This window comes from Sceloporus undulatus, chromosome 4 (assembly GCF_019175285.1).
Source record: "Sceloporus undulatus isolate JIND9_A2432 ecotype Alabama chromosome 4, SceUnd_v1.1, whole genome shotgun sequence".
In the NCBI taxonomy this organism is placed as follows: domain Eukaryota; kingdom Metazoa; phylum Chordata; class Lepidosauria; order Squamata; family Phrynosomatidae; genus Sceloporus; species Sceloporus undulatus.
Genome location: NC_056525.1, coordinates 247,864,931 through 247,880,143, shown reverse-complemented (window position 1 = coordinate 247,880,143; position 15,213 = coordinate 247,864,931). Strand labels below are relative to the sequence as shown.

Below are 15,213 nucleotides of genomic sequence, written 5' to 3'. Positions count from 1 at the left end.
GGAATTGTAGTCTGTTGTGGCACCTGGGCCACGGCAGTTAAAATGGTCTCAAACCAGATCTGCAGTGTGAATGCAGCCTGGGTCTACTTCCTCAGATGCATGCACATCTATGAAAGGTCCCTTTGCAAGCAGATATTCCTATGCACTATATTAATGTTCAATACTGCTAATACTGTGGTTTGGTTCCAGGAATCCCATGGATGACAAAATCCATGGGTGCTCAAATCCCATTAAATGTAACAGCAAAGTAAAATGAAATAATGCAGTTTGATGCCACTGTTGCTCCATTTTTACAGAATCTGGGGATTTATAGATTTGTGAGGCACCAGCAGTCTTTGGCAGAGAAGCCTGAAGATATGAAGAACTACAAATCCCAGGATTCCACAGCATGGAGCCATTCCGGTCAAAAGCGGTCAAAAACTGCATTTATTCTGTTACATGGGATGCATCTACACTGCAGAAATAAATTGGTTTGGCCAAATCTTAACTGCCACGGCTCCATCCTACAAGACTTTGGGATCGGTAGTTTTGTGAGGCACTTGCCCTTTTGGGCGAAGGAGGCAAAAGGCCTCTTTAAACTACAAATCCCAGGATTCCAAAGCACGATGCTTCAGCACTTAAAGCGGTCTCAAAACGCGTTATTTCTACAGCGCAGATGCACCCTCAGGGGCTGTGTGTGGCAACTAGCGCTTGGATACATGATTTAATGGACTTCTGACAATACTGTCTGGGTTGTTTTGGAGTTTTAGCCCCAAAAGGCCCCATCTTTCCTGTCAACAAACATGGCCGCCGAGCCGAGGCAGGTGGCTGGGCGGGGAAGGTGAGGCCACGGACTACATTTCCCATGAAGCAATGGGGGAAGACGGTGACGTATAGTGACGCCTGAGGACGTCCGAGTGGGTTGGCTGGGCGGAGCCCCGCCGCCTCTAGCCCCACCCACCGCCCACTCTGATTGGCTGCCGGCGGTTGTCGGTGGTGACGGCGGGACGCTGCTGCTGGTGCTGCTGAGGCGGCGCATCGTCTGCTCGGAGTCAGTCAGTCGGCGGCTGGAAGCGACGGCGGAGCGGGAGCCGCAGCGCTGCCGGGGCCATGGGCTGCCTCCGGGCGGGGGCCACCCCTCGCCGCGCCCGGTAACGACCCCGCCGGCCCCGGGGAGAAGATGGCGGAGAGGTAGGGAGACCCTCCTGTCCCTGAGAAAGCCCTCTCTCTCCTCCTCCTCCTTTCAGGGGAAGGGGCCACTGGGCCAGGAAGACCCCCAGCCAAACGCCCCCTCCCCAGTTTCCTTTAGCGCTCCTTTGGACCCCCGTTTCAGATGCTGCTGCCCCATAGAACCCCCTCTTCCTCCTCCTTTTTTAGGGGAGGGGGCCATTGAGCCAGGAAGGCCCCCCAAATATTCCCTTCCTCAATATTCACCCTCTCCCTCCTTTTCTTTTTAGGGAGGGGGCCACTGGGCCAGGAAGACCCCCAACCAAATGCCCTCTCCCCAGTATTCCTCAATGCCCCCATTGGCCCCCCCACTTCAGACCCTCCTGCCCCAAAGAACTCCCTCCTCCTCCTCCTCCCCCTCCTTTCAGGGGAGAGGGGCTCCTGAGTCAGAGAGACCCCTCCACAACATGCCTCAGCCCCCTTTGCCCCTCCCCCTCAGGGACCCTGCTGCCCCATAGCACCCCTCCTCCTTTTCCTCCTCCTTTTTCATAGGAGGGGGCCCCTGAGCCAGGAAGAGCCCCCCCCCAAAATTCCCCTCTCCTCATCACCACACCTTCCTTACCTACCCTCCCTCAACCCAAAGAATCTCCTCTCCTCTTCCTTATTTCAGGGAGGGGCCACTGAGCTCCGGGAAGAGCTCCCCCCAAATATCCCCATCTCCCCTCAGGGCCCCCCTTGGCCCCCAGCCTCAAGACCATTCCTCCTCCCTCTTCTGGGGAAGGGGTAAGCCTTAGCCAGAAGACCCCCCCCCCAAATATCCCCCCTCCTCAGTCCCTGCTTTGCCTTCCACTCAGACCCTGGCCCATATAGCACCCCCTCCTTGAGGCAGGGGCACTGAGCCAGGAGACCCCCAAATGCCCTCCTCCCATCAATGCCCCCTTTGCCCCCCGCTTTCAGACCCTGAGCCCAAGCACCCCCTTCCCCTCCTTACAGGGGAGGGAGGCCCACTGAGCCAGACGACCCCAACCCAATATATCACACTTTGGAATAGAAGGGGAGGAGAGGAGGTGCAGCACCAGAATTTCTTCTCCTTCCCAATTTTTTGCCCTCAGTCCTTCTTTGGGTCCTTTCCCACCTCCCCATGATTTTGAAACAGGAGAAGAAGTGGGACCCAGCCCCCCCTCCTGCTTATTCTAGCCCCCCTTTGAAAAAAAAATACCACCACCAACACCCCAGAAATCTCCCCCCCCAAAAAATCCAGGGGCACCTCTCAGTCAGCAGCCCTCCTTTTTGCAGCCCCCTTTTTTAGGGAGCCCCCTCCCTGATTTGCATGACTTTCCCATCATGGAGAAGCCCCCCCCCATTTGAAATGGAGGGGAGAGTAGCCCCACCCAAAAGACCATGGTCATTCATTCTAGGCACTCTTCTTAAAATACAAGAGCCCAGAAATCTTCTCTCCCCCAAATTCAAGGGCACTTTTCTAGTCAGCAATCCCCTTTCAGGGGGGTGAGAGACCCATCCCTTTGCAGCCAGCCCCTCCCTCATGTTTTAAAGCATTTCCCTTCTTCAAGGCAATTTTCTCCTCTCCCCCGTTCCCCTCTTTAGAGACCCTGCAGTCTCATGAGACGGTTTTCTTCCCCCTCCAGTCTTCCTGCTCTCCCCATCATCCTTTCAACATCATCTGCTTCTTCCCATCATCCTCTGCCTCCCTGGTCCCCCTTCTCCCTGCCCCCCAGCCCTTAAGAGGACCCCCTCCCATCCTCATTTGCCATTTGGGGAGATAAACAGCTCCAAATCCTGCATCTTTTCTCTCAAGACCTGCATACTGCCTTCTTTTGAGTCCCTCTCTTTTTTTGCCCCACCCACCCTGGGATTTGGGGGTTGGAGGGATTTCGACCCATTTAAGCACCTCCAGGCCCCCAAGTTATTTCCAATAAAGGGTTAATGTCATGAAAACACCCTCATGTTCCCCCCCTCCCCGAGCTTTGGGTATGGATGATACCTTTCCAGGTTATTCCCACCCTGAAGGGATACAATTGTCATTTTCTCCCCTTATTGGGGTCCGTTCAATTCTTTGGGGGTGGTGCTTTCTTTTCACAAACCATATCTTTGCATGCACGGCCTTCCCTAGCTCCATCCCCATAGGTCTGGAACTCCTCTGAGGTCCCCTTACCAGAATGCTGGCATGCCAAGGAGCTAGGTGAGTTGTACCTCAAGTCTCCCCAATTCAAGTCCCTTGGTAAGGCCTTTAAATGTCATCTTATATCCCCAAATGTCCCTTTCTGTGCCAGGTGATATGGCAAGACCCATAGCCCTTCCGTGCTAGACTGTCTCTTCCTTGCCATGGAAAAATCTCACCCCACAGTACTTTCCCATCTACTACCCTGAGGCTGTCTCTGGGGAGAGGATGATTGATGAGAAGGGCAGTGCCATTCTTTTGCCCTCTGTCCCCCATCTTTTCCTGAGCAGCCCTGGCTACCCTTCCCTAGTTCCCCATAGCCATTGCTTGGAGGTCCACCTGCCCCTCCCAGAGGGTTTCTGCATGGCTCTCCTGGTCCCTTCCCTTCTCCATGATGCCTGGCACTGCTCTTGCCCACGGTTTTCAGGCAGTGGCTTCCTCCACGCCCAGCCTGGTCTCACTGTATCGCCTTCCACTGCTGAGCTTTTGAGACCCTGCATGGGGTGTGTATATGGGTGTGTGTGGAAATGTGGGGAGAATCAGCTTGTTCTCACACCCAGACCCTCAACACACTTGGGTTTAAGGTAGCCCTCTTTCCCTCTTGGGATAATCTCCCCAGTCCAGAATAGGGAAAGGATGAGTGTGTGGGTGTCAGATCTCTTTTTTCTCAGATAATGTAGGGCAGTGAGGAAGTACTTTGACTTTCCTGGTCTTCAGGTTGCTGTCTTTCTTTATTCTTCGACAGTGGCGTGTTTAGATTGGTGCAGGCGTTTTCTCTGGGGTGGTGGACTACATTTCTTCTTGTTCTTCTTTTTTGGAGGCTGGGCTTTAGGTTGGACGTGAGCAGGTGGACCTTGCGAAGGGCGTGTTTGGTGGGCGATTGGCATGTCCGCTGCGAGCCGGTAACAGGAGCATGGTGGAAGCATGGGGACCACAGGTTTGGGAGGAGGGGGGAGATTAAGGATGCAGGCATGGGGCCAAGGAATGACATGCTTGGAACTGATGGAGCAGCAACAAGAGGATGCTGTCCCCTTTGGGGCTGTGAAACCAAACAGGAAGGTGGAAGATGTGGTATCAATTTCTCCCCCACTACCTCTGAAGACAGCAAGTGGGAAAGGGGGAATACAGGTTTGAGACTTGATGTTTGAGCAACAGCAGGCGGGTGGCTTGCTGCTGCTGCTGGTTGCGCTTGGATGTGGGAAGTTGTAGGCTGCAATGCCGGGGATGGGCTTGGGGGCCCAGATGGTGAAGTGGGAGGGTTTTGTTGTGGAGGCGGGGAGTTTGAGGGTGGAGGTTGTATTTGGGTGGGGTGCAACGAAGGGTGGATGGATGCAGAGGTTAGGCAGGGAATGGTCCTTTACCTTTCTATGATTCCTGACATCCAGGGTGAGGAATGGTATGCGGTTCATCAGGTGTGATGCCGGCTTTTCTCCAGGACTGTCTTTCATTCCCCCCTGGCGATTGCTTCCAATTGCTTTGCCTGCGCACGCACTCTCTCTCACCCCCCCCCCCCCGGTCTCTTTGCCCTTTTTATCCGTATACAGCTAAGCCAACACAAGATGTGGAATTACTAATTTTTCTGCCTGTGAGATCCTGTTTGACTTAACCCTTCAATGGTACCTGGCTGGTGATCGTGTGTCCTGGCAGGCTGAGCAGAGTTGTTGGCCAAGGGGCTGGAGGCAGCAGGTGGCGAGAATTTGTGTGTGTTGCTGTGTGTATCTTTGCCACCCCAACCAATAGACAATATGTGTGTCCGGGCTCTAGGACCTGCCAGTTGAGAGCTGCCCAGCTGTTGTGTTGGCTTAGATAGTTGCAAGCCTGTGCCCAGCCTATTTGCATTGAACTGATCAATGCGCTAACACAGTTAAGGCATCTGAACTCTCAGCAAGAACCTGCCTGCCTTGCGACTGTGCTTGGTCAGTGCTATTGCTCAGGAGTTGTGAGGGAGGGAGGAAACCACACCCCTGCATTTTGAATATAATTGAATCTTACATTTAGCAAAAGCTTAAGCTGATTTTATCTATCGGAGGGGGGTGGGGCCCACCAACATCTTTCTCTGTTGCACACAGGGAAACAAACCTTCTCCTTTTATCAAAGATAAACAGTTAGATTAAATGAGAGACTCTCCTCTTTGCTAGCCAACGAATGAATGGTGTGCAATAAAATGTATTGCCATGACTGGCTGTATGTGGAAAGTGGGATGGTTCTTCTGACATTATGCCAGGATGCCGAAACATTGGCTTCCTGACCGTAGGTGTTTGTGCTGAATTTAGCATCTCATGTTCTGTGGCTTTGAGGAAAGTAATAGAGTTTGTTTCCCTTTGTAGCAGATGTCGTTTGACCATTTGCTTGAGCTGCCTGGATGATTTTCAGCTGTAGACATGGGAATATCTGTCATAGCATCTTAATCCAGTAAGGATCGAGATGGTCGATGTTGATGTTGGGGTCTGGACTTGGGGTTCCTGAGGAAGAGAAGAAGAGCAGGGCAGTGAAAGCCAGGATTTGCAGTATGTTCCACCTCCTTGTCTTAGGACTGCGCATTCTGTGGTGTGATCTTTCAAGAAACTGGCAATTCGGGCTCCGATATCTCCTCCCTCCTCATCCTCCCCGCCTTGTGGCCCCAACAGGGGATGGCCATATGTCCTGAATCTGCAGTGGTTTTAATCCATTTAATGTTTTTTCGTTGAAGCTTTGCTTCTTTGTAATCGTCTTAGATGACCACTGGATGGATTTTACTCTGTTCTCCTGTGCAGAGGATGCTAGTATTTGACCATTAGCCCAAGGGAGACTTTTCTCCTGCTCACACAGTTTTTTCCATGTTTTGGGATGAAGGTAGAGACAATCTGGAGTCTTTGATTTGCATCCCCATGTGTATGAATAATCTACTTTTGTTGGGTTAAGGTGTTTTACTTATAGAGCGATGTGCTAGTCTCATCCTTAATAGCAAGAAGCACAGAAGAGCAACAACAACAACCACAACAAAACAGCATGGAATACTTCTTGAGGACATTTTTCCTGTCTCAGTGTAAGAATTTCCAAGGAAGTAAAAATTCTCCCCCACCTGTACAAAAAAATCCTTATGTGTAATTATCAGAAAAAAGGAAGTAAGAGGGGTCCTGTATTACAACTTTGTAGTAAGAGTCCCAATAATACGTCATCTATGTTTGTGTTGTCAGGTTCTTTTTACTGTAAGAGAGTATTTTTTATTCTCAAGATATTTTCAGTTGACTGGGAAAAAGTCTCCTTAGTGGAGAAAAACAAGGAGACAAGGGCTACAGGCTGAAGTGACAGTCCTCCAGGGCTTTTTTGTGTGATCCTATACAATGGTTTTCTTATCTTCAATAGATATCCCCACGAATAAGGCTTGCCAACTCTGACAATCCTGGTAACAGCAGCCGACCTGTGAACCGTCTTCTTTCGGAAAGAGTGGGCACGTGAGAAAGTCATTCCATTTAATGTTTATTGTCCCTGGTCACGTCTTAACTGTCTCGCGGTTTGGTGTTATTTTGGGGATAAGTAAGCAAAGCACTAGTAGCTTAATTCAGGCATCCTCCAGTTCTGTGGCAGCATAATTAAGGAATCAAGCGTTGTGGGCTCATGGAGACCTTCTGGTCCTGGTCTCTGTGTTCAGAGTTGACAGTTTCAGTAAACCAAAGTGTCATGAATTTGAATGTGTGGAAACCTAAATGATGATTTCCGTCTGAGTCAGAATGTGCTACTGGGGTTTAAGTACTAACATACGTTAGCAGGTTTTTAGGCAGTAAGCATAGTATGACCATTATATCTGACTTGAAATTGGTAAAGTGAAGTACAAGAGTAAAAGCTTCTTCAGACATTGGCCCTCTGTGGGTTACTGGGAGTGCCAGTCCAAATGGAAATGATCAGTACTTCAATTAGTTCAGTTGGTTATGTTTTGCTTCATGTTTCTAGATTCAGCATTGCAACAGGCATTTATTGTCAGCTTTCATGGTATTAAATGAAGAAGAAAATATGGAATGGAGAGGTTGATCTCCTGGGCTTCAGAAGAGTCTTTGGTTTAACCCTTATATTTCAGTTGATAAAATGTTTTTTCTGCAAAATTAACAATGTTGCCTGGCTTTGATGGTCTGTCTGCAATCTGGTTAGGGCTGGTTGACCCTCGCCTCATGTGGTGGACTAGTTGTCCCAATGCATCTGTGTGCACAGCGGTCACTTTAAATGCACCTCTGTTTGCTTTTGTGTTCAGGCCTCCAGATCCAAACTTAGGGAGTCCTCCACAATGAAATACAAACACCGTGTGCGTCACAATACACATCTATGCATCTTGGGGTTGGGCTAAGTGGTAAAGGCCATACTTGGCATTCAAAAATGTCGTTAGCTTCAGTCTGAGGCAATAGAGGATCTGACAGGTGGAAGTGGAAAAGAGTCTCTCTGCAGAAACTGCAGAGAGCCATGAGCAGTCAGAGGTAAGCAGTAAGGAGCCAGATAGGTAATGAGCTGGTATAAAAGGAACAGTGGGTAAGTTTAAATGTGTAAACTGGTGAGGGTAGTTGTGCAGGGTGAAATCAATGCAGCTTTTTCCAGATGTTTCTTGTCCTGAAACTTGAACATCTCTTGTTTTTTTTTTTTCTCAATGGTCACAATGGTGGAGTAATGTTGGGACCTGTGTCTGACATTATCTGGAGGAACCCATGGTTCTCACATCGTGACTTAGGGGAATCTAGCCTGTATCATCTGCCACATGTGTAGTGTTTGAATGTTGGACTAGGATTGGAACTCTGGAGACCAGGTTTTGAAGTCTAATGCTTAGCACATGAGATACCCACTGGATAACCTTGGGCACATCAAACTTCATCTCAGCCTCAGAGGAAAGGCAAATGCAAACCCCTATAAAACAATTATTCCAAGGAAATCCTATGTTAGGGTTTGCGTAAAGTCAGAAATGATTTTGAAGGCAACACACAACAACAATATAACTCATTGTAAAATAATGTAGGGTTTTTTGACCACATTTAACTGCCATGTATCAGCCACTAGAATCCGTAGAACGTGTAGTGTGTGTGTGAGGCATTAACACAATTTGGCAGATAAGGCGAAAGATAATGTAATGTAACAAATCGCCAGGATACATTAGTAATGAGACTACAGACGATTAAAGTGTATGTCAAAGCGCATAGTATCTCTGAGGATAATATGCACCTAAGAGGAAGTATGGTAAGCAGGAATAAGATAGCAAGGGTGATACTTTCCATGTTTTTATATAGATTGAAGGTGGCTGAATAAGAGTGCAACAGAAAACTTTTAGTATTATCGAATAGAATAAGAATTTGCTGTATACTAAGTTATACATCATCCCAAGCGTGTGCAAACATTTCAAAAGAGGTCTGACGTCTGTAATTCTGGATCGGTGAAGCAGGCATGGATGCGTCAGCTGTGAGGAGTTGGAAGTACCCAGGCAATAACTCTGCAGGGCCTCCTTGCCTGTCTCTCTTTTGGCAGCCCTTTTAAGTGCAGTGTATAAGTCACCTGGAGATACGTAGGACCAAGCCAAAATGTGTTGGTAGCATTGTGGATGAGATAGACATCTAAGATACAAAGGCTGTTTTTACAGACTGCAAAATAAAGCTGGCTTTGGGTCTCTTTGGAGGGATATGCTATTTAAATGATGCATGCACCCTAAGAATCCAAAGCGTGCAACAAAAAGCTTCACTTCCAGTGGCTTAGGAATGTAGTGTGGTTCTTTGGCGCGACATCTCGGACTCTAGGACCCATGTGTCATTTAAATAGACAAACCTCCAAAGAGACCGAATGCAGCTTTATTTTGGCAGTCGGTGTAACAGGCCATAAGTCAGAGCATCTTGAGCTGAATCTCTCTTTGTGGGTGTTTTAGCTTCGTGTGCAGTAACGATGGTGGCTGCCTTCCCACATTCCCTTTCATTCACGTGGCACCAACCTAGAGTTCGAAACAAGATGCACCAAGATTTCGGTGGATCTTTGTTCAAGATTCCAGAGTGACTATGTATCCGCAGTGGTGGTGCTGGGCAGCTCGCAGGGAACCATGTGTGAAGACAACCACCTCTGGAAGAGAAGCCAGAAACCCAGCAAAAGGTAGTTATTATAATTCGAGTTTTAGGGGGAGAGAAACCCCCAGTTTGGGTGTAGGCATCCGCTTGGGTGACATTAGGCAAGTCTTCACTTTCTGTAGTCTGAGAGGATAGCATTAGCAAAACCCTCTGTTAAGAAATCGTTGCAAAGAAAACCCCATGAGAGGTTGCCATAAGTCAAAATGACTTGGAAGCACACAAAACAAAACAACAAAGAACAGTCCACACTTGGATGGAGGGTTTTTTGTCCCATGCATCACATAAACAAGGATGCAGTGAGCCCAAGGGAATTTGTCCATGTAGAACATGCACTTACAATGGAAAGATCCAAAATAAATGCCTAAATAAAATAAATAATAAGCACAAGAACACAGTTTGGGGACTGTTGTTTTAAAACCATATCAGCTTAAAGTAAGTGGACTAGGAGGCCCTTGATGGCATACAAACAATAATAATGTCTCATTATTATGTTTACTTTTTGGGTGTGCCATGAAAATGTGTGGCTTCTGTTCGGCCTCTTTTTTCCCATAGCTTGCTGACATATTTTTCCATCTCGTCTCTCTCTGTGTGTTGTGTGTGTGTGTGTGTATTGGACTGTCCAGCTCTGAGCTCTGCCTCATGCAAATTGATTTTGTGGGCTGCATCGTGGAAAGTCCAGCATCTTGTGCAACGGGCTAAAAGCATATACGTAACACTCTGGGAGCCAAAAGACCCAGTTATTGGTGTTGCATTGATTTTACGGTGTCCTCGTTGCATGTTTAAGCTTTTCAGGCCTGAGGAGTTATGTTGGAGCTCAGAGTGACACTAGAAGTCAAATGAAAATATTCCAGCCCTGTGGATGGATGAGCGTCAGAAATATAACTATTCAGACTTGTCAACATTTGTCCTTATACCCCCCCCATGCCCAGTCATATGTTTAGTGTTTAGGGAATCATGATATGTTTTGAGCAGGTAGAAACTGGTAGTCAGAGCATAATGTGGGACATAAAAACGGCAATGTTGCGGATATTGTTGTACAAAAGGTATATTTGATTTGTGTCCGTCTTACTCGTCATGAAATGGACGTGCAGAGGATTGGTCATTCACGTAACGAGCGTGACCGACCTATAATTCAAGAGTTCACAGATTTTATCCACCGATTCAAGCGATCAATGGCTTGAAAAAAATTCAAAATAAGCACAAGTTTCCAAAAAACAAACCTAGATTTTCTCATTTTTAGGTAAGGGCACTCATTTTTTACTAATCCACTGGATAATTAATGGGGACGTGATACAGTCCACGGATGTTGAGTATACCATAAGTCCTGGAAACAACCCCAGTGGATAGCAAGTGAACACTTTAACATTAATGACCCCGAAAGATTGGCAGTGAAGAAAAAACTGATGTTTCTTTTGCTTTTATGGCTTAAGCTTCTTAGAGGCAATTTTAAACACTCATGTTGTGATAAAAACCTGAATATTTTTGCAATACAAGCCCTCATTAATGTGGATAGAGGGTTTGTGGTCACCAGCAGTCTTGGGTCCAAATCTTAGAGCTGTGGAATGGGTGCAAGTTTTTCCACGTAATTGAAGAAAGTGCCTATGAATGATATTTATATTATTGAAGAAGTAATGATAGTTGGAAGAGCCAACAATAACCGACCTAGTCCAGCATGTTCTCAAACTCGTGCTCTTAAGGAATTTTGATTAAGCTCCCAGAATCGGTAGACAGTTGGCCAACATATTGAGCATTCTGGGAGCTGAAGTCCAACATCTCTAAAGACACAGTTTGGGTACCACTGAATTAGTCCAACACCTTGCAATGCAGAATAAACAATATACAGACTTCTCTGGAAGATGCTTGGATCCAGACCTGTGTTTAAAGACTCCAAAAATGGAAATATCATCCTCTAGCAGTCTGCGATTGGGCCCTTCCACATTTGCAACTTTGACTTTTGCGGATTTGATTATGTTGAAGTATTTTGATTAATATGCTCTCGCTAGGAATCTAGGTCCTTTCGCATCAACTGTCAGGAGGTAACATATATTTATGCGGAGACCCCTGGAACTTCCTAGAGAAAAACACTTTTCTAGGCAGTTTGTAGGTCATCCAACATGGTTCTATAGTCAACTTCTGGCAAGATGCTGAACAGTAAGGTTGTATTGGACAACACTGGAGATTCCTAAGGAGTAGGTTCTCTTAGGTAAAAAAAGATATGCATGTTTTAATTATGCAGTTTTTTCCACATTCATGAGGGTCTTTGCCACCTAGCCCCAAGTGAAATGTGGAGGGAACACTATTCTGCTGTTGAGATGTTTCTTATGTGGGACAAACATTTCTTCCTAATTTCAGGGTGGGATGCGTGTTTCTTGTAATTTGGAAATCCAACTTTTTTTGCTCTAGTACTTGGTGAGCAGAAAAAAACTGGTTCCAATCTTCTGTATGGCATGTCTTTCATGTAATTTCTGGAACTAGTCAGAGTCCATACCTCTCAACTCTTGCTCTGAGCTAAACATATGCAGTTCCCTATGTTGTTCTACAATAAGGCTTGGTTGCCAGACCTTTTCCCTTCTTGGGCATTCTGTCTTTGAGACAATTCCAGTTTGGTAAGTATCTTCTTGAATAGTGGTGCCCAAGAACTGAGATAACAGTAAATTACGGAGATTGTTGTTGTCTGTGCACTTTCAAGTCGTTTTCTGACCCTAAAGCAAACCTAGCATAATAGGTGTTCTTGGCAAATTATATATTCAGTGGAAGGTTTGCCATTGACTTTCTATGAGGCTAGAAGTGTGACTTGCCAAGATCACCAAGAGTTTTCTCTAGGCTGAGCTGGATTTTTGAAACTGGTCTCCAGAGTCTTAGCCCAATGCTCAACCATTGTAAACCACACTGGCTCACAAATAGGTCTTCCAAAGAAGTAATAGAGCGACACTACACGTACTACTCTCAATTCAGTAGTAAAAAAAAAACACTATATGTTTTGATACAGCTTAGAAGTGCATTGGCTTTTATTAGCTGCTGTATCAAACTGTTGACTCTTGTTTCAGTCTTGTGGTCTAATAGACTACACAATACCTTTTTACACTTTACAGTTTGTCAAAGGCCAGTGTCACCTGTCCCATATTTGGTTCACTTTTGGGGAGGGGGGTGGATGTAGTACTGTGGCTTGTTGTTGCTATTTAAATTATTCAATGTTGTTATGTTTTGGCACAACTCTCCAGTCTGTAGCTCATTTCGAATTTAAGATCTTTCTATATATAACTCCACTGAAAAAAACTAAAATTGTGCAGCCACTCCTGGGCATATTTATTCAATAGTAAGGGCCCACATGACGTGGAGTGTGGGTGGCTTCCCGTAGAGCATCCTGGAATTTTAAACTTGACGTTGAAGCAGCTTTTTGTGGATTAGAGAGCCCAACGTTCTTCAGCTGTGAGCTGATGAGCCTTTCCCTCAGTACAAATCAAGATCACCCATTCAGGGTTAAGACACTCTGAAGCACGAGATCCATTTGAATTATTACTTTGGTAATAATTTGTAGCCACAATGGAATTGCAGAAAGCTTCAGGACACAACGCAAGAGCAGGCGGAAATCGATACGTGATGGATCCAGCAATTGGTAGAGGGACGTTGTTAAGGTGTAGAGGATAAACATGCTTTGCTTGTCTTTTCCCCATTAGAACTTTATGGACGTAGGAGAGGGTAATGTGTGCATAGAAAGGGATGACACTTTAGGTGTAATAAGAATGGGGATGGGAATTTTCTTCTGATGTTCTGTATGGTTGGAAGCAAGACCTATTCCTTCTGCATGCGCCACTTGGCATCATTCCATTAATTTTCTCATGCCTTTGCACTGGTGAGCGAAACGAAGTGCAGACTGGCAAAAACCTTGACTCCAGATCCAATAATGTCGCATCCCCAAAACAACTATGCAGTGCGTTGGAGACACCTCCACTTTCTGTTCACTCAATTGTGGATGTGGTAACTCTTAACCATCATTAGTGAAATCCCTAATGAGATGTTGGCTATGAGAAACGCTGTGAATGTATAGCGCGTGAGAATGTTCAGGCTGTGGGAGTGCCAAGAAAGGACAGAAAGTGTTTATTGATGGAGTATAGAGTCTGACGTCGTTGAATTTTCTCCCTTTTGTTTCTATAGCAATTTTCTGGAAACTCATGGATGCAGAGATATTTTTGAATAACATGTTAGGTCATGTTCAAAGCCAGGAGTTGAAATTGAATCAAACCTCTGATGTTATATGTTATACTCCCAGTTGAGAACCAGCATGGTGGTAAGTGTTTTAGTGTTGGAATACGGCTGCTGGAACATGATGATTGTGAATCCCATCGGTAAAGCCACGAAACACTGGATGACTTGGACAAGTACCTCTCTCAGCCTCAATAGGAAGCCAGAGGCACCACCCCTGAGCAAATCATGCCAACAAAACTTGTGAGAGGTTGTACCCTTAAGTTTACCATAAGTCAGAAATGACTTGAAGGTACACATCAACAACTGCTGTCAGTCTCAAGTATGCGTAAAATCATAATATAGGATTGTGTAGAAGGAGAAATAAATCCTGTCTCCTGCTAAATCCAAAGGATAATGCCAGTTATCTCCATTTGTTGCTCCCAATGTTTGGGAACTGCATACTTGGGAATGCCTGTGGTGCCTGGATCTGGACCTCTATTGCGAACAAGGAAGAATGGGTTTTGGAGTCCTTGTTAGTACAATCCCGGTCGGCCAAACTTTAAGCAATGCTGTCCAGTATTATATGTTGGGAATAATTGGTCCATTTTTAATATGTTGGGAATAACTATGGCGTTTGTTGATGCGATTTTATCATTAGTTTGGTAGTTTGAGGCTGGAGAAAAGATGTGAAAGCTGAGGTTTCAATTTTAGGGAAGAGAATGTTTCCTGTTGTCGTTCTTGTGTGTAGTTCTCATAGCTGTATGTGAGAGTGTGGGTGATGCTTGCAAACTTTGAACTTAACGTGGGAGTCCATACTCGCGATAGCCTTGTGTTTGGAGTTAGGGCACACAGTCCCAGGGGTTTTCCCATATAGACCACATATAGGGAATTTTGTAGCACCCTGGCGGGTATGCATAAAATTAATGAGTTAATGGGACTCAGTTTCTGTCATTGGCTGTGAGGCGATGCGGTGGACCCAACAGCAAAGGATGGAATGTTTCTACTACTGTGTCATCTAATCGTGCAATCATTTTGCACCAGGTTAAATCTTAAAGTATCAAGTAACATGTGCCATTGTTTGGGCACTGCAAAGTCTTGGGAGAACCTGGAAACTAAACAAACACCAGTTTGCTGGAACAAAAACTAATATGATGTCCACTTTCCTTGATTCTTCAGACACTCTTGCAGCTGTCAGCTTGACACAAATCTTGCTCTTCTCGCGGCAGATCGGTCTCAAGTTGTCTACCCCTGTTTTCCTTCCCTCTGTTTTTCCCTGTGATGAAATGATTCCATCTTGCTGCAGAAGACTGTCCATTTGTGCACTCTATAAGGCACCCCACACATACAAGATTAGGAAATACAGTTTTGAATGGGATTAGGAACTTTCCCAGTGCTGAATCAGATGCCTGGTCTGGGCAACGTGATTCTCTTCTCTCTAAATGGTGGGTTTGAAAGTTCAAGCAAAAATACAATGTTGAAGATGGTAAACGTCTGGAGCAATTTATTCTGGAATGTGGGGCTGGCAACTGCATTGGGCTTTTGGGCCGATTTTCTGCCTCTGGGTGGTTGTAGGCTGAAAGAAGTTCTCAGAACAAACACAGATGGGAAAGGGGCTGAAATCTGTTCCTAGGTTTTGAAACC

At 46.1% G+C, this 15,213-nt stretch overlaps 1 protein-coding gene across 3 annotated transcripts in view; it reads left to right on the top strand.

Moving 5' to 3' along the window:
• The first annotated feature begins 1,058 nt into the window (after positions 1-1,058).
• The window catches only part of ARHGAP39 (Rho GTPase activating protein 39), a 250,817-nt gene continuing 236,662 nt past the window's right edge, over positions 1,059-15,213 (top strand). For all 3 annotated transcript variants that reach the window (XM_042465531.1, XM_042465530.1, XM_042465529.1), the window contains exon 1: positions 1,059-1,170. In XM_042465531.1, coding sequence (XP_042321465.1) covers positions 1,160-1,170 — 11 coding nt within the window. In that variant the 5' untranslated portion in view covers positions 1,059-1,159. The remainder of the gene's footprint in view (positions 1,171-15,213) is intronic.